Source organism: Ammodytes marinus (assembly GCF_949987685.1).
Source record: "Ammodytes marinus genome assembly, chromosome: 25".
Lineage (NCBI taxonomy): Eukaryota > Metazoa > Chordata > Actinopteri > Uranoscopiformes > Ammodytidae > Ammodytes > Ammodytes marinus.
Genome location: NC_137229.1, coordinates 2868935 through 2892080, shown reverse-complemented (window position 1 = coordinate 2892080; position 23146 = coordinate 2868935). Strand labels below are relative to the sequence as shown.

The window sequence follows — 23146 nt, the reverse complement described above, 5'->3', positions numbered from 1 at the left end:
AACATTAAAGTTATGGTTTAATGATCACTATTTTAACGCAATAATGTACATGATTATACTTTTATTTTTGATATGTTAAAGACCTACTTCACCAGTGGGAATACGAAGGTGTATTGAACTCTGAGATCCTATGTAGTATAATGTGCAAACATTTTAGAAATCGGTTCATCCTATCCTGAGAAAAGGCAGAAAGAGTATTTTATGGTCTCACTGTCTCACCCTACATTTTGCCCAGTAGTGCCATCACAACTGGGCAAATGTATGGTTAGGATTATCAGGACAGCTGGTCCAAGGGAAGACTGAGGGAAGACTGAGGGAAGAAAAACCTCATTCATTATATTATAATAGTGATTTTATAATGATAGAACGCCGGTTCCGTATGGGTGAAGTATTCCTTTAAGTATATTTTGATTTGAATACTTTTGTGCTTCTCCTTAAAGAGGACCTATTATACTACTTTTCTGGTCTTAATTTCTTGTTTTACACTGCTATAGAGCAACCTGACACGAATCACATCACAAAAAACTATGTAGATTTTCGGGAAGCTCTTTCTCTTATTTTGGCGATCCAGCACGTCCTGTCAACACTTGAGTGTGTGTGCTTCGGCAATCTCCGCTCCCTCCGCCTGTGCATCGGCCATCTCCGCTCCCCTCCCTCCTCCTGCAAACCCCACTCCGTTGTGATTGGTTACCTTCCTTCCGGAACACTTTCAGTGGCGGGAAGCGCGAGCATGGACCTATAAGGGCGCGAGGCAGACGCGAGGCAGACGCGAACAGGGAAGTGACAGCATTACCATACATGGAAACATCCGCGTGGTGACTTCACAAAGTTACATGCGGCGTCACAAAGTTACAAAGGGTAGACCGCTTTGAACACGTGACTTCTCGACTGGCTAGAATAGTGTTTAGTGCTCTGCACAGACACCCCAGACGGTCAGCAGGGAATACGTCGAAATGCATGTAAGTCATTATTTGATAATTTAGTATGGTTAAGCATGACTATAAATCATCATAACAACGTTTATAGGTCATAAAAGTCAAAAAGCATCATAGGTCCTCTTTAAGTAACACTTTGAATGCAGGACTTCCACATGTCAGGAAATTAATTGATGTTGTTTTTGCAAGTATAACAGTTTGAGAGATTGTTTCATTTATTGTACAATATGTGTATGTTTGTCTTTGAGTTTAAGTTTATGTTGGTTAAATATGACGATGGCACCAGATGGTTCATATCAAGGGTTTATTCATGATAAATATTTATTTTATTTAGGTTTTATTTCTATTCTTTTTTAATTAAAGCTGGGGTGGAGGATTTGGGGAGAAAATGGCAGTTGGGATAGAGATTCGAATCCAAATACCTCAACCGCTCCACTTGTTCTCTTTGGTCCCTCCCCTATGGTCCCTCCCTGACACGCTCTACACCAACAAAGTCGGTGCCAAAGTGAATGGACAGTCCCAACAACAGCCAATAAGAACAGAGAATCGGAGCCTCGATCTGATTGGTCAAATTGTACAGCTCATGTTAATATTGACCAATCAGAAATCACATACCCCAGCTTTAAGTGGAAAAACAGTGAAATACATGACAATAATATTGCTTTTAAACATTATTTTTTCCCTTGCAGACATACTCAGGTCTGTTCTGCGTGGTGGTGAACCCGTATAAAATGCTTCCAATCTATTCTGAGAAGATCATAGAGATTACACATGTGAACACATGTTTCTGCACTAAACTAAAGTACAGAAGAGTTTTAGTCTTTTTACTACACTACATACTAAAGTACAGAAGAGCTTTAGTCTTTTTACTACACTACATACTAAAGTACAGAAGAGTTTTAGGGCCACAGACAAGAGAGAAAAATCAGATAAGGAAGTTTTTTTTTCATTATGTCGAGAAATGTCAAGAATAAAGATGGATACTCCAAAATGCTGTTGGAGTTAGTGGGGCATCTGGGTATTTTCAGCATACTACAATTGACGTGCATGTATTGGGACATCCTAAATCTTTTTTCTGGCATACTAAATAGTATGGAAGTATGGGGATTGGAACGCAGGGAGTGTGTTTACCTAAAATGGCGTCCGACTCAGATGGCGTTCTCTCTGTAAGCATCGGTTGTCTGCCGCTATCAGTCGACTGTCCTCACGCCGAGACGCTGCAACGTCAAAAATGAACTTTATTTTATTTATTTATTTTTAACCTTTTTATTCATACAGGTAAATCCCATTGAGACCGAAGACTCTTTTTCAAGGGAGACCTGTTCCCATTCCCACGTTACCATTCACACACACATTCATACACCGATAGCAGCAGCAGCTACCACGCAGGGTGCAAGCTAACTATCAGGAGACATTTAGGGTTCAGTGTCTCTTTGCCCAGGGACACTTGGACATGTGGCGGGGAGACGGGGGATCCAACCACCGACCCTGTAACCCAGTGGACGACCGAACCGCCCTACACACTTCACCACAGACGTCCCAATGCTTTTATGAAATGTGTTTGATTTGTGCAGGAATACATTTGACTGTAGCCTTCTGTGAGAAAGCCACTGTAGTCTGACATAAATATCCAGGTGTGTTTTTCTGAGTGTTACAAATGTAATACTTTTTATTACTTTGATGTGGTTGTTTTCGAGGGTAATATGTGTGAATGGTTTATGTCTCGTTTATATATCTTATATCTCTGTTTTGTGGAGGTTAGATTGGCCTAAGAGAACCTGAATGTTGTCTTTCCCTTAACAGAAATGTGCAGGCCGCTCAAAAGTGTGTGTGTGTGTTTCGGTGTATTACTGCCACCCACTGGTAAGGAGTGTGAATTCAACAACCTGACTACAAAAAAATATATATATTTCCAAACAAATGAGTCAGTGACCCCAAGATGAAATAGAATCTGATAGCGTTATTTGAAGTATTTTGTAAAATATCCCTTACATCAAAATGGAACTTTTCTTTTCCAAATGTAAGTTTATTAGGCGACTGTAAATTTATATTTTTGAATATAGAATTTGGCTAATATAACTATCACAAATCAGAAAATACATTTCTCCAAAGAAAGATAGACAATTATTTCATCAATATATCCAATGACTCGGGTAAAGCAGAGAAGTTTAAACAGATATGTCAGCCTTTCCTGGACTATATAACAGTACTGAAGGGACCTACATGACACCTCGTTGACTCTTTATTTTCTGCTTAACATTTACCTTTAGTTTAAACAATGTCCTTAGAAACCTGTAAAGCAGAGTATACGCCATGTTAGCTGTTTATTTTAATTTGTCTTTTGTTTGTGCGTTCACTTTTTCACTTGTGTGTTTGTGTTCCTTTAAACAAAAATCAAAAAATAAAGTATTTAAATTTTTTTTTTAAATCAATATTTTCCAGTGATAAAATCAAAATGATTTAAAAAAAAAAAAAAGTTTTCAATTGTTCGTCACGACTTCATGACGTCACATTAAATATTGTTCGGCCGGTTTCGTTACTTTCCGTTTAACCATCAAATCAATATAAATAAACAGTACAACACTCTAAACATCATTCCTCCTCAAAAAGATTCTATATATATTGATAGTTTTGTTACTTTTTTATTGTCAGTTATTGCCAATGTTTTAATATATTTTTTGAATTCAGCAATGAAACCAATAAAATTAGGGGAAACTTTTGCATTTATGAATATGACATTTTCCAAATAGAAAAAAATAAGTTTTTCAATTGTTCGTCACGACTTCGTAACTTCACAGTTCGGCCGGTTTCGTTTCTTTCCGTTTAACCAATCAAATCGCCGCTCCCTCAAATCCCCGCTCTCCCATTGGTCAACAGGAGTCCGTTTGTTTTTGAACGCGGCGCTCTGATTGGCTTAGAGCGCGTAGAACGAGACGGTTTAAACCAGGGGGCGGGAGCGAGCACAGTTTGAAAATCAGAACAGAACAGAACAGCGGCTAGCAGCATTTTTTTGGCTAACACCTCCGGTAAGATCAAGAGTACCTCCCGTTAAACAGCACACACACTCCCGGTAAGTCCACAGGTAAACGTCCGCTTTGTTCATCACCTGTACACACACACACACACACACACACACACACACACACACACACACACACACACACACACACACACACACACACACACACACACACACACACACACACACACTCACACACACACACACACACACACACACACACACACACACACACACACACACACACACATCCCCACACTAGTTTTCTGCGATTAGCTGAACTCTTCACAAAATGTTGGGAGACATTTAATTCTGGTGGGAAATAATCTTTTATTTACTTATTGGTCTAAAGTGAATGTTTTAAATCCAAAACAATTAGACAATAACAGATCACTGAGTCATTTCATGTTGCACACTTCAAACAGCTCCTTCCTGTCTGTCTGTCTGTCTGTCTGTCTGTCTGTCTGTCTGTCTGTCTGCCTGCCTGCCTGCCTGCCTGCCTGTCTGTCTGTCTGCCTCTCTGTCTGTCTGTCTGTCTGTCTGTCTGTCTGTCTGTCTGTCTGTCTGTCTGTCTGCCTGTCGGTCTGTCTGTCTGTCTGTCTGTCTGTCTGTCTGTCTGTCTTTCTGTCTGTCTGTCTGTCTGCCTGTCTGTCTGTCTGTCTGCCTGTCTGTCTGTCTGTCTGTCTGTCTGTCTGTCTGTCTGTCTGTCTGTCTGTCTCAGAGTTTAACAGGAAACTAGAGCCGGAGGAGGTGACACAGTCGTTAACAAAGATCCTCCATGTTGTGGGTGTGTGTGTGTGTGTGTGTGTGTGTGTGTGTGTGTGTGTGTGTGTGTGTGTGTGTGTGTGTGTGTGTGTGTGTGTGTGTGTGCGTGCGTGCGTGTTGTGGGTGGGTGTGTGTGTGTGTGTGTGTGAGTGTGGGTGTGTGTGTGTGTGTGCGTGCGTGCGTGTTGTGGGTGTGTGTGTGTGTGTGTGTGCGTGCGTGCGTGTTGTGGGTGTGTGTGTGTGTGTGTGTGTGTGTGTGTGTGTGTGTGTGTGCGTGCGTGCGTGTTGTGGGTGTGTGTGTGTGTGTGTGTGTGTGTGTGTGCGTGCGTGCGTGCGTGTTGTGGGTGTGTGTGTGTGTGTGTGTGTGTGTGTGTGTGTGTGTGTGTGTGTGTGTGTGTGTGTGTGTGTGTGCGTGCGTGCGTGCGTGTTGTGGGTGTGTGTGTGTGTGTGTGTGTGTGTGTGTGTGTGCGTGCGTGCGTGTTGTGGGTGTGTGTGTGTGTGTGTGTGTGTGTGTGTGTGTGTGTGTGTGTGTGTGTGCGTGCGTGCGTGTTGTGTGTGTGTGTGTGTGTGTGTGTGTGTGTGTGTGTATGTGTGTGTGTGTGTGTGTGCGTGCGTGCGTGTTGTGGGTACGCAGAAAGATAAAACATTTGCCTACAATACATTAGCTGTGATCCTGTTCAGACTCTCCCTCCTACAGACGACACAGAGACACTGAGGTACCATCTCCCCCAAACGCAAACCCAGGGTACAGAGGTTCAGTGAATGTGGTGTTGACGGTGTGGAGGTGGATCAGTGAGTCAGAGGAGACCTCGTAGAAGGACAGAGAGCCAGCAGGACAGTCCACATACACTGCTAGTCTGGGAGAGACAGAGGAGAAGGGGATGACTGTGGTTCTGTTATTGTGACAGACAGAGTAACGACCATCATCAGAGCACCTCAGAGTCCAGGACTGATCATTCATTCCAAACGCACAGACACTGTTTCCTTTCCTCCTGATTCCTCTGTAACTCACTGATATATCAACACTTCCTCTCCTCTCGACCTCCCAGTAACGGCGACCAGTCAGACCATTACTACACAGCAGCTGACAGTAGCGTTCAAATCTCTCTGGATGATCAGGATATGGCTCCTCCTCCTCCACCTCTGTCACCTTCCTGTTGTTGTCAGACAGTTTGAGGAATCCGTTCACTGTGTTTGTGTCCAGTGTGAGTTCACAGGAATCTGATGGAGAGAAAAAGACACAACACAGCAGCAGTTATTAATCCATCATCTGTTCATTGACAGTTTGATGATTATGAACATTATAAAGACACTTACACTTCCTCAGACCTGGTGTCAGCCATTGGACTCCAGCAGGCTCCACCCTGAAAGGAGAGAGGGGGGGGGGGGGTCAGACCAGCATGTACATTGGGTCATTACAGCCCAAACTATCCCCTGCATAGCTAGCATAACAGCTACAACCAATAGCTAGCATAACAGCTACAACCAATAGCTAGCATAACAGCTACGACCATGTGGCTAGCATAACAGCTACGACCATGTGGCTAGCATAACAGCTACGACCATGTGGCTAGCATAACAGCTACAACCATGTGGCTAGCATAACAGCTACAACCATGTGCCTAGCATAACAGCTACGACCATGTGGCTAGCATAACAGCTGCGACCATGTGGCTAGCATAACAGCTGCGACCATGTGGCTAGCATAACAGCTACGACCATGTGGCTAGCATAACAGCTGCGACCATGTGGCTAGCATAACAGCTACGACCATGTGGCTAGCATAACAGCTACAACCATGTGGCTAGCATAACAGCTGCGACCATGTGGCTAGCATAACAGCTACGACCATGTGGCTAGCATAACAGCTACAACCATGTGGCTAGCATAACAGCTACAACCAATAGCTAGCATAACAGCTACGACCATGTGGCTAGCATAACAGCTAGGACCATGTGGCTACCATAACAGCTACGACCATGTGGCTAGCATAACAGCTACAACCAATAGCTAGCATAACAACTACAACCATGTGGCTAGCATAACAGCTACAGCCATGTGGCTAGCATAACAGCTACGACCATGTGGCTAGCATAACAGCTACAACCATGTGGCTAGCATAACAGCTACGACCAATAGCTAGCATAACAGCTACAGCCATGTGGCTAGCATAACAGCTACGACCATGTGGCTAGCATAACAGCTACAACCAATAGCTAGCATAACAGCTACAACCAATAGCTAGCATAACAGCTACGACCATGTGGCTAGCATAACAGCTACAACCAATAGCTAGCATAACAGCTACAACCAATAGCTAGCATAACAGCTACGACCATGTGGCTAGCATAACAGCTACGACCATGTGGCTAGCATAACAGCTACAACCAATAGCTAGCATAACAGCTACGACCATGTGGCTAGCATAACAGCTACGACCATGTGGCTAGCATAACAGCTACGACCAATAGCTAGCATAACAGCTACGACCATGTGGCTAGCATAACAGCTACAACCATGTGGCTAGCATAACAGCTACAGCCATGTGGCTAGCATAACAGCTACGACCAATAGCTAGCATAACAGCTACGACCATGTGGCTAGCATAACAGCTACGACCAATAGCTAGCATAACAGCTACGACCATGTGGCTAGCATAACAGCTACAACCATGTGGCTAGCATAACAGCTACAGCCATGTGGCTAGCATAACAGCTACAACCAATAGCTAGCATAACAGCTACGACCATGTGGCTAGCATAACAGCTACGACCATGTGGCTAGCATAACAGCTACAACCATGTGGCTAGCATAACAGCTACGACCATGTGGCTAGCATAACAGCTACAACCAATAGCTAGAATAACAGCTACGACCATGTGGCTAGCATAACAGCTACAACCATGTGGCTAGCATAACAGCTACGACCATGTGGCTAGCATAACAGCTACGACCAATAGCTAGCATAACAGCTACAACCATGTGGCTAGCATAACAGCTACGACCATGTGGCTAGCATAACAGCTACGAGCATGTGGCTAGCATAACAGCTACGAGCATGTGGCTAGCATAAAAGCTACAACCAATAGCTAGCATAACAGCTACAACCAATAGCTAGCATAACAGCTACGACCAATAGCTAGCATAACAGCTACAGCCATGTGGCTAGCATAACAGCTACAACCAATAGCTAGCATAACAGCTACGACCAATAGCTAGCATAACAGCTACGACCATGTGGCTAGCATAACAGCTATGACCATGTGGCTAGCATAACAGCTACAACCAATAGCTAGCATAACAGCTACGACCAATAGCTAGCATAACAGCTACAACCATGTGGCTAGCATAACAGCTACAACCAATAGCTAGCATAACAGCTACGACCATGTGGCTAGCATAACAGCTACGACCATGTGGCTAGCATAACAGCTACAACCAATAGCTAGCATAACAGCTACGACCATGTGGCTAGCAGGGCGTCAGGGCGCATGCGCACGCAGCGACCGACAGCAGGAGTTGTGCGTTGTTCTTGTCTGTCTTTTGGTTGTTTTTCAACATTTATGTGCGCTCTATGTACTTGGCCTGAGGACGATAAGTGCACTGTTGACCCATAACTTGGGTGAGCTCAGCCGAACAGTAAGATCCGATCCCCAGCGGGGCTTGTTTTGAGCCTAGGACTGGGAGTGGAAGCCGGCTAACTTTCCTAGCTCCGCTAAGCTAGGAGCTAGGACAACAGTAGGAGAAAGTTGCCCTGGACTGCCCTGGACTGCCCTATCAGAGCGGGAACACTCTTTTCTAAGAGCCCGAATTCTCTGTTCGTACCTCGGGAGAGTTTTGTCATACAGCAAGACTCTATCCCCGGCTTGGCCCGTCTTAGCTGCGGTGAGAAATGATCTCAGAGCCCTGCCGGTGATTAGCGGCTAGCCGCTACCTAGCCTCTAGCTGCTATTCAGACCTACGTTAACTACGGAGGATAGCCGCCTGGGACTGCTCTCCCAGAGCGGGAACACTCCTCTTAAGAGCCCAAACTCTCTTCTCTTTATTTCCCCATTATGGATCTACTCGCTCTGCTGTTAACGTGGTTGGTGCTCCAGCTGACGTGGAGCCTGGGACACACGCTGCTGTCTCCCGTACGGCCAGCTCGGATACAATACACCGCGGAGATGCTACTTCGCTGGAGCAACATACAAGAGCCGCCCGCGGACCTGATTCGGTCAAATCCTGCGGATCTACTGAGACCCACCGACCCTCCCGGAGCCTGCTGGACGAGGAGAAGGACCAGTAGGCGAGGACGGAGAGGAGGCATTCGCCTGCGGAAGCTACAACCCCTTTCCCGCATCCCGCTGCCTTCCATCATCCTTTCCAACGCGCAGTCCCTTAGGAATAAATCTGAGGAACTTCAGGAGTTGGTCGGCTGTAATCACGATTTCAGGAGCGCATGCCTTCTAGCCTTCACGGAATCCTGGATATCAGAACGTGACTTGGCCACCGATCTGGAGATCGATGGCTTTGGGACACCCTTTCGTCTGGATCGGGATGCCTCAGCCACGGGAAAGTCAACTGGCGGAGGGGTATGTTTGTATGTTAATGAGCGTTGGTGCAATGTTAAATCTGTCATTGTCAGGGAAAGTTTATGTACTCCTGATATCAAACTGCTCTCTGTCTCCCTACGGCCTGCATATCTACCGAGGGAGTTCCCACAGTTATTTATTACAGTTGTTTACATTCATCCTAAAGCTAATGATGCTAGGGCCTGTGAGCAAATTCTAAAGGTTGTACAGAAACTTCAGCTAATCTCCCCTGACGCGCCAAACCTCATCCTCGGTGACATGAACCATGTCTCCCTGAAAAAGACTCTCAGAGACTTCCATCAATATGTCACTTGTCCGACCAGGTCTAATAAAACCTTAGACATGTGCTATGGTAACGTCAAAGACGCATACAGATCTGTACCCCTCCCACCCCTGGGGTCCTCCGACCATAACTGTGTACATCTTTTTCCTGTTTACCGCACTGCACTTAAAAGGGGCAAAGTGCAGAGCTTCCGCATTAAGAACTGGAATGATACAAATGCATGTGAGACTCTTCGTGGCCTTTTTGAAGCCACAGATTGGGACATGTTCACCGAGTCCTCTGCCGATATCAATGAACTGACTGATGTTGTTACTAGCTGGTCTGTGTACTGTGAGAATATCATTATCCCTGAGAAAACAGTCAAAGTGTATCCTAACTCTAAACCGTGGGTATCTCAGTCCCTTAGACCTCTTCTTCATAAGAAGAACAAAGCCTTTACAGAAGGTAATACAGTAGAACTGAGACATCTGCAGAAAGAAATTAAAAGAGAGGTCTGGGCTGGCAAAAAGACTTATAAGGAAAAAATTGAGAGTCAACTTCAAGCTAATAATCTGGGCTCTGCCTGGGACGGCATGAAAACCATTACTGGGCTGAAAGAGAAAAGGAAAAAGGTTTCCTTAGTCAATTACACCTGTGACCTGCACCTTGCTCAGAGCCTCAACGATTTCTTTGTCAGATTCGAAATGCATGATTTTAGTAAGGAACACTGTGTGTTCAAAAACAGATTTCTGTCTGCCCCCCCCCCCCCTCTAAACCTTTTTTTAAAGAGGAGGATGTAATCGATTGTTTTAAGAAATGCAACCCCCGTAAAGGCCCAGGCCCCGATCACATTGGTGGCCGCCTATTAAACACCTGCGCAGACCAACTGGGTTAACAGTTCCCTCAGGCAGCAGATAGTACCTTCCCTCTGGAAACAGTCCACTATTGTACCCGTTGCTAAGTGTAAAAATCCAAAAACACTTAGCGATTTCAGACCCGTAGCCCTTACTTCTCTGGTCATGAAGCAGTTTGAGAAGATTGTCAAACCAGAGCTCGTTGCTAAAACCAAGAGCCTTCTAGACCCTTTTCAATTTGCGTACAGGGAGGGAAGAGGCGTCCAGGATGCTACTGCTACTCTTTTAAATCTGCTTTTTAAACACCTTGAGGGCAGTAAGAAGCATGCCAGGCTACTTTGTGTCGATTTCTCCTCTGCTTTTAACACGATCCAGCCCCATGTTCTTATTGACAAGCTAGTTAACACCTTTAGCCTAGACCCATGTCTAGTGGGTTGGATACTGGACTTTTTAACTAACAGATCCCAATGTGTGAAGGTGAACACAACAGTGTCTAGCCTTCTGTCCACCTCCACTGGTTCGCCTCAGGGCTGTGTTCTCTCTGCTCTTTTGTTTATTTCATACACTGATGACTGTCGCAGTAACCACGACAACCGCTTCATCATTAAATACGCAGATGATTCGGTCATAGTCAGTCTTCTCAATAACGATGAGACTGGGCATGGCAAAGTTACAGAGGACTTCCTGACCTGCTGCAACGATGCATTCCTTGAGCTTAACATCTCTAAAACAAAAGAGCTCTGTATAGATTTCAGACGTGGCCCCCATCCCACCGAGAACACTATCATCTGTGGCCAGCCAGTGGAAATCGTGTCCTGCTATAAATATCTGGGCACTATCATTGACAATAACTTGAAATTCAATGCAAACACTGAAATGTTGTGCAAGAAAGGCCAACAACGCCTTAACTGTCTGAGAAAACTAGCTCGATTCAATGTTGACAAAAGCCTGTTGAAATTGTTTTACAGTGCTTATATTCACTCTGTCATCTCCTTCTCTATAATATGCTGGTACGGTAACCTCACTACCAAGGACAACAGTTCTCTTGGGAGAATTGTAAAAACTGCAGCGAAAATTACTGGTATACAGTTTGTAGGCCTTGATCCTTTTTATTGCAAACAGTTGCTCAAAAAAACTAGGTCCATACGACAAGACCGTGCCCACCCTCTTTATTCTGAATACAGGGTGTTGCCATCTGGCCATCGCCTATGTGTCCCTACGACCACCAAAAACAGATACAAGTTTTCCTTTGCCCCTTCCTCGATTCGAGCAACCAATGCTGCCTGCAGCAAATAAATGCTGCTATTGCTGATTGGGTTTTCGACTTTTTATATTGCTGATGGTGTTTATGGTAATGTACTGTTGTTATTGTTGCTGTTGTGGGCATTGCTGCTAACGGCACTCTGCACTTTATTCTGCTGCTATTGATTGTTTGCTGTTGACCACATAGCACTTTATCTTGGCACTTTATGATGTTACGTTTCTAGGATTTCATGTTTGATTTATTTTATTTATTTTATTTATTTTATTTATTTTATGATTTTATGATTTGATTTTATTTTATTGTATGACGGTAAGTCCTGAGTCTACCTGTCGGAGCTAGGAGGATAACAGTAGTTGAAAGTTGCCCTGGACTGCCTTCTCAGAGCGGGAACTCTCTTTACTAAGAGCCGAACTCTCTGGTCATATCTTGGGCGAGTTTTGCCGTACAGCAAGACTCTATCCCCAGTGTGGCCCGTCTTAATCTGTGGAGGGAAAGGAACTGACTGTGTTGTGTTGGTTTCTCCCTGATTCTTGCACTTTGCACTTTAGTGCCCAGGCCTGTGTACATGTTGCGATGTTTGTGTCCGTCACTGTTTTGTACTGTTATGTGTTGTCGCCTCTCCTCGCTGTAAACCAATTTGCCCTCTTGGGACACTAATAAAAATCTTGAATCTTGAGCATAACAGCTACAACCAATAGCTAGCATAACAGCTACAACCAATAGCTAGCATAACAGCTACAACCATGTGGCTAGCATAACAGCTACGACCATGTGGCTAGCATAACAGCTACGACCATGTGGCTAGCATAACAGCTACGACCATGTGGCTAGCATAACAGCTACGACCATGTGGCTAGCATAACAGCTACAACCATGTGGCTAGCATAACAGCTACAACCAATAGCTAGCATAAGAGCTACGACCATGTGGCTAGCATAACAGCTACGACCAATAGCTAGCATAACAGCTACAACCATGTGGCTAGCATAACAGCTACGACCAATAGCTAGCATAACAGCTACGACCATGTGGCAAAGACATGTTGATGTCTGTGATGTTTAACTACCAGTCTACTATAAACAGCTGGCAGAGCTTTGAGACGTTTTCATCTCATGGAGGTGAATCGAGTAGAACACTTATTTAATCCCCTTTTCCACAGCTCAATAATTAATATGTATTAAATGTACTTCCTATATTTTATATTTACAATCCATACATATATACTATGATTTGTTTTAATCATTTATATATTTATACTTTATATATTTATATAATCCATATAGCTATATCTTTATATACATTTCTATTTGTATAGTTTGATGTTCTATATTTACTATGGCTGTCATTGGGTGGTAGGATGGCCTAGAGGAAAAGGTGGCCGACCAGTAACCATGAGGTCGCTGGTTCGATCCCCGGCACCGGACAGGAGGGTATTAGTTGTAAAACTAGCAGAGGCTGGTATTGTGTCTACGGTGCCCACCATCTCTACCATTGTGTCCTTGAGCAAGACACTTAACCCCAAACTGCTCCAGGGGCGCTGTACTGCGGCTGACCCTGCGCTCTGACCCCCTCCGAAGTGTGGTAACTTGAGAGGGGATATGCGAAAAGACGAATTTCAATGTGCCTCGTGTACAACTGACAAATAAAGATAACTTAACTTAACTTAAACCATTAACATTTTAAATCAAATTAATCACGATTAATCACGATTAATTTTACCATTCAAAATATGCCCGAAAAATTCAAATTTTCTCTGTATATTGTTGTATGAACAGAAAGATAAATGACAGAAGGTGGATATGTACATTTAAAATGAGTATTTTTATTATTTTAAAATCCAAATAATGGTTTTAATACCGAAAATAAATTTAAATCAAAAATACATACCTACCACACTATAATTCAAGTCTCTTTACTAGCCTGGTCCTACCAGACCATAGCCTGGTCCTACCAGACCATCGTACTTCATTTAGCCTGGTCCTACCAGACCATTGTACTTCATTTAGCCTGGTCCTACCAGACCATCGTACTTCATTTAGCCTGGTCCTACCAGATCATCGTACTTCATTTCATTTGTACAGAAGGTCTGGAGGTGCTGTAATTGGCAAACGTTCACTCACTTGGAGGCGGCTGTCTGTTGAAGTTTAAAACTATTGGATCTGCCCAGTGCCACTCTGGATCTGCCATAACCAATCACATAACGTTTGGTCGTGACGTATGTCTTGCGCCGGGACCGGCCGGAAACTACGTTGCGCACATGCGCAGGCAGAGTACACAAACAAAACAAGATGAAGCGTGAAGATGTCTGTCAACGATAACTGCAGGTTTTGTTTATCTAGTTTTAGAGTTCAAGGAACAATTACAAATTCTAAATTAATATTCGATACTAAGGACAGAGATAATGTTTGCAGTCAACTGTCGAGGCTGGGTCTTGTCATTGACAATACGTCGCTTCGGTCTTATCGTATTTGCCGAAAATGCTGCGCGATGATTACCAGGCTAACTCCTTCACGACTAACGGAGCCAGCTGGAAGATCAAACTTTTCCCGAACCCGGTGGGGAGAAGTGCCACAACATCATGGCCACCAACGAAATTCAGCAAGGCATCTTCTTGCTCCGGCTTTAATGCATCGATATTCGGCAGCGTTGCAACAACAGACAGAATAGCTTCTCTTGCTTCCTTCTCCATGTTGTCTTCCTGTTATTGTTCTGACTACAACTGAAACTCGCGCGCAACTTCAACGTCATCGTTCTCAACCACTCCCTCTGTTCGCTGATTGGATACTCAGAAATTTGTTCGGAAAAATCTCACTAATACGCCCCATCACCAGACTGACTACTGAAGGGAAAATGAAATTTGGCCGGAAGTAGGAGGGCGGGCGGAGCCAGGCTATCTCTTTACTATGTCTTTGGGCAAATATAAGCTATATAATGGCATTTATTTGGCGAATATGTTGTGCATTCTTGAATATAACTTGATTACAGTCTGCGGTGTGTGTGTGTGTGTGTGTGTGTGTACACGCGACCACGTCCTAGGGGACTGTTCATGTGTACCAGGAAGCCGAAGTTATGTTGATGTCTAATCACACACACCTCTGAAAACTGCAGACGTTTGTGTCCTCGCGGGCTCTGAACAGAGCGGACAATGTTTCTCCTCCTGTTGCTCCCGACATCAACTGTCACCCGCGGCAGTTGATTTTATATACTATCTATGCCCCCGAGACAGACGTGACCGTTAGCAGTTTAAAACACGGCATGGGCTAACGTGCTGCTATGTTTGGCTGCGCGCAGCTACTGATCCTGGGTCAGCCACAACGTTAGAGTGACTTTAGTACAGAGCCGGTGGGATGCACGGGGCGGATCATTCTGCACATGCATTAAATGAGTTAAAAAAATGAACGCATTAATTCCAGAATTGAATCACCGTGCGTTAACACTTTCATTTTGACAGCCCTAATATTTACACTTTATATATTTAAACAATCCTTATATCTATACAGTTTGGTACAGTATGTTAACAATTTCTACCTTTAATACCATCTATATCTAGATACAATTTGATATAGGCTACTATGTGTACAATTTACATTTATATATATATGTAATATACACATTAACAAACACCTTTGTATACAAAACTTGTAAAGCCAATTATTATTATTATTATTATTATTATTATTATTATTATTATTATTATTATTATTATTATTATTATTATTATATTTTTTCTTCTCCTCCCTCATCCCTGTACCTTTTTATAAATCATTGCTTTGAACCTTTTTTTAAACTGGATCATGTTTGGACATTGCTCAGTATTGTTTAGATCTCCAGATGGAACGGAGTTGGGAGAAGGCCCCCTGAGCCTTTCCCAGCCTTGCTTTGATGTCTTCTGATGCCCCTCTGTCCTTACTGATGAGGCTGCCAAGATAGGTGAAATCTTCCACAAACTCTAGTGGTTGCTCATCAACAAGGACGGGTGCTGTGGGGATGGAATTGACACACATCACTTGTGTTTTGGAGGTGCTCTCATGCCGGGAGGCAAAACAGTTTTGGTGTCCGTGGAGCTCAATCAGGTCAATCAAGTAATCGTCGTATGTTCAAGTCCTTAAGTTCGTGTTTGTGAATAAAGTGCATTATAAACTAGAGAGTGGACATTTCGTATGTTTTGAGCTGTTGACCAGACGCTACGGCACGTGTCTAACACCGGCCGACATGCAACATAGTGGCTTAATGGAAAGCCTCCACAGCTGAGCCAAACTGAGTCAAATGGAGACGGACAAACACCATTGGTGTGTCAGGGTCATATGATAAACTGTCCCCAGCTCTTCCTCCTCTATCAGACTGACAGCAGCCTCTTCATACCTGAGAGTGTCCAGTCTCCAGAGGGGACCGTCCCGTCCAGCAGACAGTAGCTCCACTCCTGAGGCTCCTGGATGGTTGTAGCTCAGGTCCAGCTCTCTCAGATGGGAGGGGTTGGAGCTCAGAGCTGAGGCCAGAGAAGCACAGCCTTCATCTGTGATCAAACAACCTGACAGACTACACACACACACACACACACACACACACACACACACACACACACACACACACACACACACACACACACACACACACACACACACACACAGAGACATATTATATAAACTCAAACTTACTTGAAAGTAATTCTGATCAAATACAACATATAATTCATATTCAATAATTATCATTCAAATGACAGATAGAACCAGTTAGATTAAAACACAGGGGGTCAGAACACAGGACCCTTAGAGCCAGCTAGTGTCTGGGGGTATTTCTACAGAGTCTATTGAAGTTAAAGGTCACTCTCCTGACCCCCACATACATACATGCCAAACCATGCCCTTGCTGACACCCCTTCAACCATCAACCCCCACCTCCAGCCCACATTGTCTTTTGTCTTATTCAAACTAGTCTCCTTGCTACCTAAAATATAATGGATTCATTAAAATAGGGCACAGACACTGTCTCACTTTACCCCACAGCATTTGTCTCACTTTACCCCACTGCCACAATTTGAGAAAAAACTATCTCTCTCAGCAGTTCAGGCAAATCTTCAGTTATCATCATCACATGGTTTCACATGTTGGTAGTTCATCAACATGTATGATAGAAGTTATTCTACCTGAATTAATTTGATTAGGCACAACAATCGATTAAGTTGACAGCAAGAAAATGTACTTTTACATAAAAAAAATATATTTTTTTTGAAAAAAACATGCTTACCACAGCACCATGAGGTCCTCTCACATTACCCGATGTCTCACATTCCCCCGTCCTCCCCTATATATATATATATATATATATATATATATATATATATATATATATTAGTGCTGTGAAGCGATTAAAATATTTAATCGCGATTAATCGCATTAATGTCATAGTTAACTCGCGATTAATCGCATTTTTATTTATTCTAGCCTGAATGTCCCTTGATTTCTTTTTGTCCCATTATTGTTTCTCATTTTAATGCTCTTATCACACCCATTCTAATTATGATATTAAAGAAGAAACACACTGAATTACAATGATGTCTACACCATTGTAATTCAGTGTATTTCTTCTAAAATATCATCATTTGCAATTCAGTGCAAATAACAATAGGCTATATACCCCCCAACCCCTTGAACAGCACAAACATATTGGAACTTCTTTTTTTATTTAAAAACCAACCCATAAAACAGCATAGGGTATATAAAACAAATTAGTATTAAGGCTAAATTAAACTGGTTGTTGTAGGCCTAAATGTTTTGGGAGTCTTTCATCCACGGCTTATTTCAGACTGTGTGGAGTGGACACACTATGCCTGCGTGCAGATGGTTGCCATGGTGCTGCTGCAGCCGAGGCTTCGTAGCGAAAATTTAAGTGAAAATGAATGACTGGCGGCTGCCACCAACATTCATGGAGGTTTTGGTGTGGGCGCAGGGTAGGACTTCTCCAAATGACAGGCTTTCTTTACTGTTCTTTTCAGCGAGGTCCCAAAGTCAAACACGGAAGACTAGTGAAGGTCACGTAGCTGAGCTAGGAAGTGCTAGGTTTCGGTTCCTGCTTCAAAATAAAAGTCAAAATTGACTTGACGTTTAGCCGTTTTGCCAGTTAAATGATTTTAATGTGAAATTACGCTGTAGGACATGTTCTGTTTGAATTAACACTAACTTAATTGCCAGTAACTTAACTGTGAGCCATTTGTATGGTTTGTGGTGTTTCAGTTGTTCTAACATTAGCCGACTAGTTGATGCAACAGCTTGTGAAAAAACCACAACGTTTGCTAGGCCATGAAGAGCGTTAATCGCGCGATAAACCATTTAACGCCGTTAAAATGGGTTTGCATTAACGCCGTTAAACTGACAGCACTGATATATACATATATATATATATATACATATATATATATATATATACATATATATATATATATATATATACATATATATATATATATATACATATATATAAATATATATATATATATATATATATATATATATATATATATATATATATATATATTAAACTGACAGCACTGATATACAGTATGTCACAAAAGTGAGTACACCCCTCACATTTCTGCACATATTTCATTATATCTTTTCATTGGACAAAACTTAAGAAATGACACTTTGATACAATGTAAATAAGTCTATTTACAGCTTGTATAACAGTGTAAATTTACTGTCCCCTCAAAATAACTCGACACACAGCCATTAATGTCTAAACTTAAGGCAACAAAAGTGAGTACACCCCTGAGTGAAAATGTCCAAATTGGGCCCAAAGTGTCAATATTTTGTGTGGCCACCATTATTTTCCAGCACTGCCTTAACCCTCTTGGGCATGGAGTTCACCAGAACTTCACAGGTTGCCACTGGAACCCTCTTCCACTCATTTATGACGACATCACGGAGCTGTTGGATATTAGAGACCTTGCGCTCCTCCACCTTCCGTTTGAGGATGCCCCAAAGATGCTCAATGGGGTTTAGGTCTGGAGACATGCTTGGCCAGTCCATAACCTTTACCCTCAGCTTCTTTAGCAAGGCAGTGGTCATCTTTGAGGTGTGCTTGGGGTCGTTATCATGTTGGAATACTGCCCTGCGACCCAGTTTACGAAGGGAAGGGATCATGCTCTGCTTCAGTATGTCACAATACATGTTGGCATTCATGGTTCCCTCAATGAAGTGTAGCTCCCCAGTGCCGGCAGCACTCATGCAGCCCCAGACCATGACACTCCCACCACCATGCTTGACTGTAGGCAAGACACACTTGTCTTTGTACTCCTCACCTGGTCGCCGCCACACACGCTTAACACCATCTGAACCAAATAAGTTTATCTTGGTCTCATCAGACCACAGGACATGGTTCCAGTAATACATGTCCTTAGTCTGCTTGTCTTCTGCAAACTGTTTGCGGGTTTTCTTGTGCATCATCTTTAGAAGAGGCTTCTTTCTGGGATGACAGCCATGCAGACCAATTTGATGCAGAGTGCGGCGTATGGTCTGAGCACTGACAGGTTGACCCCCCACCCATTCAAGCCCTGCAGCAATGCTGGCAGCACTCTTGCGTCTATTTTCCAAAGCCATCCTCTGGATATGACGCTGATCACGTGCACTCAACTTCTTTGGTCGACCGTGGCGAGGGATGTTCTGAGTGGAACCTGTCCTTTTAAAGCGCTGTATGGTTTTGGCCACCGTGCTGCAGCTCAGTTTCAGAGTGTTGGCAATCTTCTTATAGCCTAGGCCATCTTTATTTAGAGCAACAATTCTTTTTTTCAGATCCTCAGAGAGTTCTTTGCCATGAGGTGCCATGTTGAACTTCCAGTGACCAGTATGAGAGAGTGAGAGCAATAACGCCAAATTTAACACACCTGCTCCCCACTCCCACCTGAGACCTTGTAACACTAACGAGTCACATGACACTGGAGAGGTGAAAATGTCCAAATTGGGCCCAATTTGGACATTTTCACTTAGGGGTGTACTCACTTTTGTTGCCTTCAGTTTAGACATTAATGTCTGTGTGTCGAGTTATTTTGATGGGACAGTACATTTACACTCTTATACAAGCTGTAAACTGACTACTTTACATTATATCAAAGTGTCATTTCTTCAGTGTTGTCCCATGAAAAGATATAATAAAATATGTGCAGAAATGTGAGGGGTGTACTCACTTTTGTGACATACTGTATATATATCTATATATATATATATATATATATATATATATATATATATATATAAAGATAAAAAATACCAAACACAGCAAGCTTTTTTGGGGAAAAACATCTGGATTGACCTGCTATTTGCTCATAAAATGTGTATTTAGGTTGATGCCACCTCAATCAAACTTTTCCATTATCATAATAACATCCCATGTATTTATTTCAAGCTTTCAAAATAATGTTGTTATGTTTGTTTTACCCAAAATAAAAATTATATATTTTCAAAATCCGTTTATAGTCTGTCAAAATGCTGAATAAATATAGCATAAGCATGATAGGGGGTCCCCCCTCAGGGGGTTTAAGTTGATATGCCCCATGATAGGGGGTCCCCCCTCAGGGGGTTTAAGTTGATATGCCGCCCCATATTGAACTGGTTGATAATCTGACCTGAGAGTTTCCAGTTTACAGTGTGGACTCTTCAGTGCATCAGACAGATGCTTCACTCCTGAATCCTGCAGGTTGTTGTTACTCAGGTCCAGCTCTCTCAGACTAGAGGAGGAGCTGAGAACTGAGGACAGAGCTTCACAGCTTCTCTCTGAGAGGTTACAGCCACTCAGTCTGGAGAGACAACAGAAAGAGAAAAAGTTATTAAATAATCTTCTCTTTAAAAGATTATTTACAGATGAATAAATCCTACTCACAGAGCTTTGTTGGAGGCTTTGACCACTGGCAGCAGCCTCAGAAGAGCCTCCTCTGAAGCAGAGTATTTCTTCAGGTCAAACACGTCCAGATCTTCTCCTGATGACAGTAAGATGAAGACCAGAGCTGACCACTGAGCAGGAGACAGTTCCTCTGTGGAGAGACGTCCTGAACTCAGGGACCGTTGGATCTCCTCCACTAGAGAACGATCGTTCAGTTCGTTCAGACAGTGAAACAGATTGATGCCTCTCTCTGCAGAGGGAGAATCCTCAATCTTCTTCTTGATGTACTGGACTGTTTCCTGATTGGTCTGTGAGCTACTTCCTGTCTGTGTCAGCAGACCTCTGAGGAGATTCTGATTGGTCGGCAGTGAAAGACCCAGGAGGAAGCGGAGGAACAAGTCCAGGTGTCCATTTGGACTCTGTAAGGCCTTGTCCACAGCACTCTGGTAGAACTGTGTCTCTGCGGATTCATCTGACGTTGTTTGTTCTTCTGACATCAGATTGACTCCAGAGTTGATGAATGTCAGATGGACATGAAGAGCAGCCAGAAACTCCTGAACGCTCAGATGGACGAAGCAGAACACCTTGTCCTGGTACAGTCCTCTCTCCTCTCTAAAGATCTGTGTGAACACTCCTGAGACCACTGAGGCTGCTGTGATATCGATGCCACACTCTGTCAGGTCTGATTCATAGAAGACCAGGTTTCCTTTCTGCAGCTGCTCAAAAGCCAGTTTTCCCAGAGACTCGATCATCTTCCTGCTCTCTGGACTCCAGTGTGGATCTGTCTCAGCTCCTCCACCATACTTGATGTTCTTCAGTTTGGCCTGAACCACCAGGAAGTGGATGTACATCTCAGTCAGGGTCTTGGGCAGCTCTCCTCCCTGTCCGGTCTTCAACACATCCTCCAGAACTGTAGCAGTGATCCAGCAGAAGACTGGGATGTGGCACATGATGTGGAGGCTTCGTGATTTCTTGATGTGGGAGATGATTCTGCTGGCCTGCTCTTTGTCTTTGAATCTCTTCCTGAAGTACTCCTCCTTCTGTGGGTCAGTGAACCCTCTGACCTCTGTCACCATGCCAACACAGTCAGGAGGGATCTGATTGGCTGCTGCAGGTCGTGTGGTTATCCAGAGGCGAGCAGAGGGAAGCAGTTTCCCCCTGATGAGGTTTGTCAGCAGCACATCCACTGAGGTGGACTCTGTAACGTCAGTCAGGATCTCATTGTTGTGGAAGTCCAGAGGAAGTCGACACTCATCCAGACCGTCAAAGATGAACACAACTTTGAACTTTTTAAAGTTGCAGATTCCTGCTGCTTTGGTTTCAGTGAAGAAGTGATGAACAAGTTCCACCAAGCTGAACTTTTTCTCTCTCAGCACATTCAGCTCTCTGAAAGTGAATGGAAATGTGAACTGTATGTCCTGGTTGGTTTTGTCTTCAGCCCAGTCCAGAGTGAACTTCTGTGTTAAGACTGTTTTCCCAATGCCAGCCACTCCCTTTGTCATCACTGTTCTGCTTGGTTCATCTCTTCCAGGTGAGGCTTTAAAGATGTCTTCTTGCCTGATGGTTGTTTCTGGGTTGTGTGGTTTCCTGGATGCTGTTTCAATCTGTCTGACCTCATGTTCATCATTGACCTCTCCAGTCCCTCCCTCTGTGATGTAGAGCTCCGTGTAGATCTGATTCAGAAGGGTTGGGTTTCCTGCTTTAGCGATCCCCTCAAACACACACTGGAACTTCTTCTGCAGGTTGGACTTTAGTTCACACTGACAAACTTCAGCAGAATGACTTCCTGAATGAACAAACATCAGAATGAATCAACAGTCGTTAACGGCACATATAATATCACTGAGGGCTTCACGATGAAAATATGAATGCACATACAGTATAAACATTTGTGCATTATTTGTATGTCTATTGAGAACTACATATTACAAAACTATCAATAACCTCTGTATTAAGAAAAAGAAAGTATAATAACCATAACCCCGACACTCCCAGCCAACCACCACCTAAACCTAAACTAACACATTTCCTGAGGGAAACATTGAAATATAATATCAACGAGTTACTCATGATGAAAATATATAAATAAACAGAACATTTCTCCCTCTATCTTTTGAGACTTCAGTAAATGTCCCATTTCACCATCATGTTAAACCTTAACAGCCTCCACACACATCCTGCGTCTACCTCTGGAGCGCGTCGCCTTACTGCTGCCTCTCTCGCTTTTCTCGGACACACATGGAACGTCTCAACTGCTGTTGCTGCTGCAGCACTGCTTCTAAAAGCCCTGTCTTTCTACATGGAGTGTTCATAGATAATTCCTGTCTTTCTACATGGAGTGTTCATAGATAATTCCTGTCTTTCTACATGGAGTGTTCATAGATAATTCCCATATAAAGTTGTTTCAGGTCATTTTATGATGCATATGATTAATATTGAGTTTCGACAGTGATCCTATTGACTGGTTGTCCTTTGTTTATTTTTTTTCGTTCACATTTTCGCGTGTGGGAAGTTTTATTTTGAAAGGGACACACCAGGAAACTGTAAAACAGTGAATGCTGCTGGTATGACTGTCTACAGAGTATTTCTCTATCAGTTAAAGT

At 43.3% G+C, this 23146-nt stretch overlaps 2 protein-coding genes across 2 annotated transcripts in view; one reads left to right on the top strand and one right to left on the bottom strand.

Annotated features, from left to right (window-relative positions):
* LOC307270211 (NACHT, LRR and PYD domains-containing protein 3-like) overlaps positions 1 to 23146 on the bottom strand; it is a 307417-nt gene that overhangs the window by 85547 nt on the left and 198724 nt on the right. The window contains exons 9-11 of the mRNA XM_080053379.1: positions 20544 to 22329; positions 20290 to 20460; positions 16035 to 16208 (exon numbers count right to left, since the gene is read on the bottom strand). Coding sequence (XP_079909505.1) covers positions 16035 to 16208; positions 20290 to 20460; positions 20544 to 22329 — 2131 coding nt within the window. The remainder of the gene's footprint in view (positions 1 to 16034; positions 16209 to 20289; positions 20461 to 20543; positions 22330 to 23146) is intronic.
* The window catches only part of ube2c (ubiquitin-conjugating enzyme E2C), a 55684-nt gene continuing 36459 nt past the window's right edge, over positions 3922 to 23146 (top strand). Inside the window, exon 1 of the mRNA XM_080053386.1 lies at positions 3922 to 4005. The gene's annotated coding sequence lies outside the window, so the exon portion shown is untranslated. The remainder of the gene's footprint in view (positions 4006 to 23146) is intronic.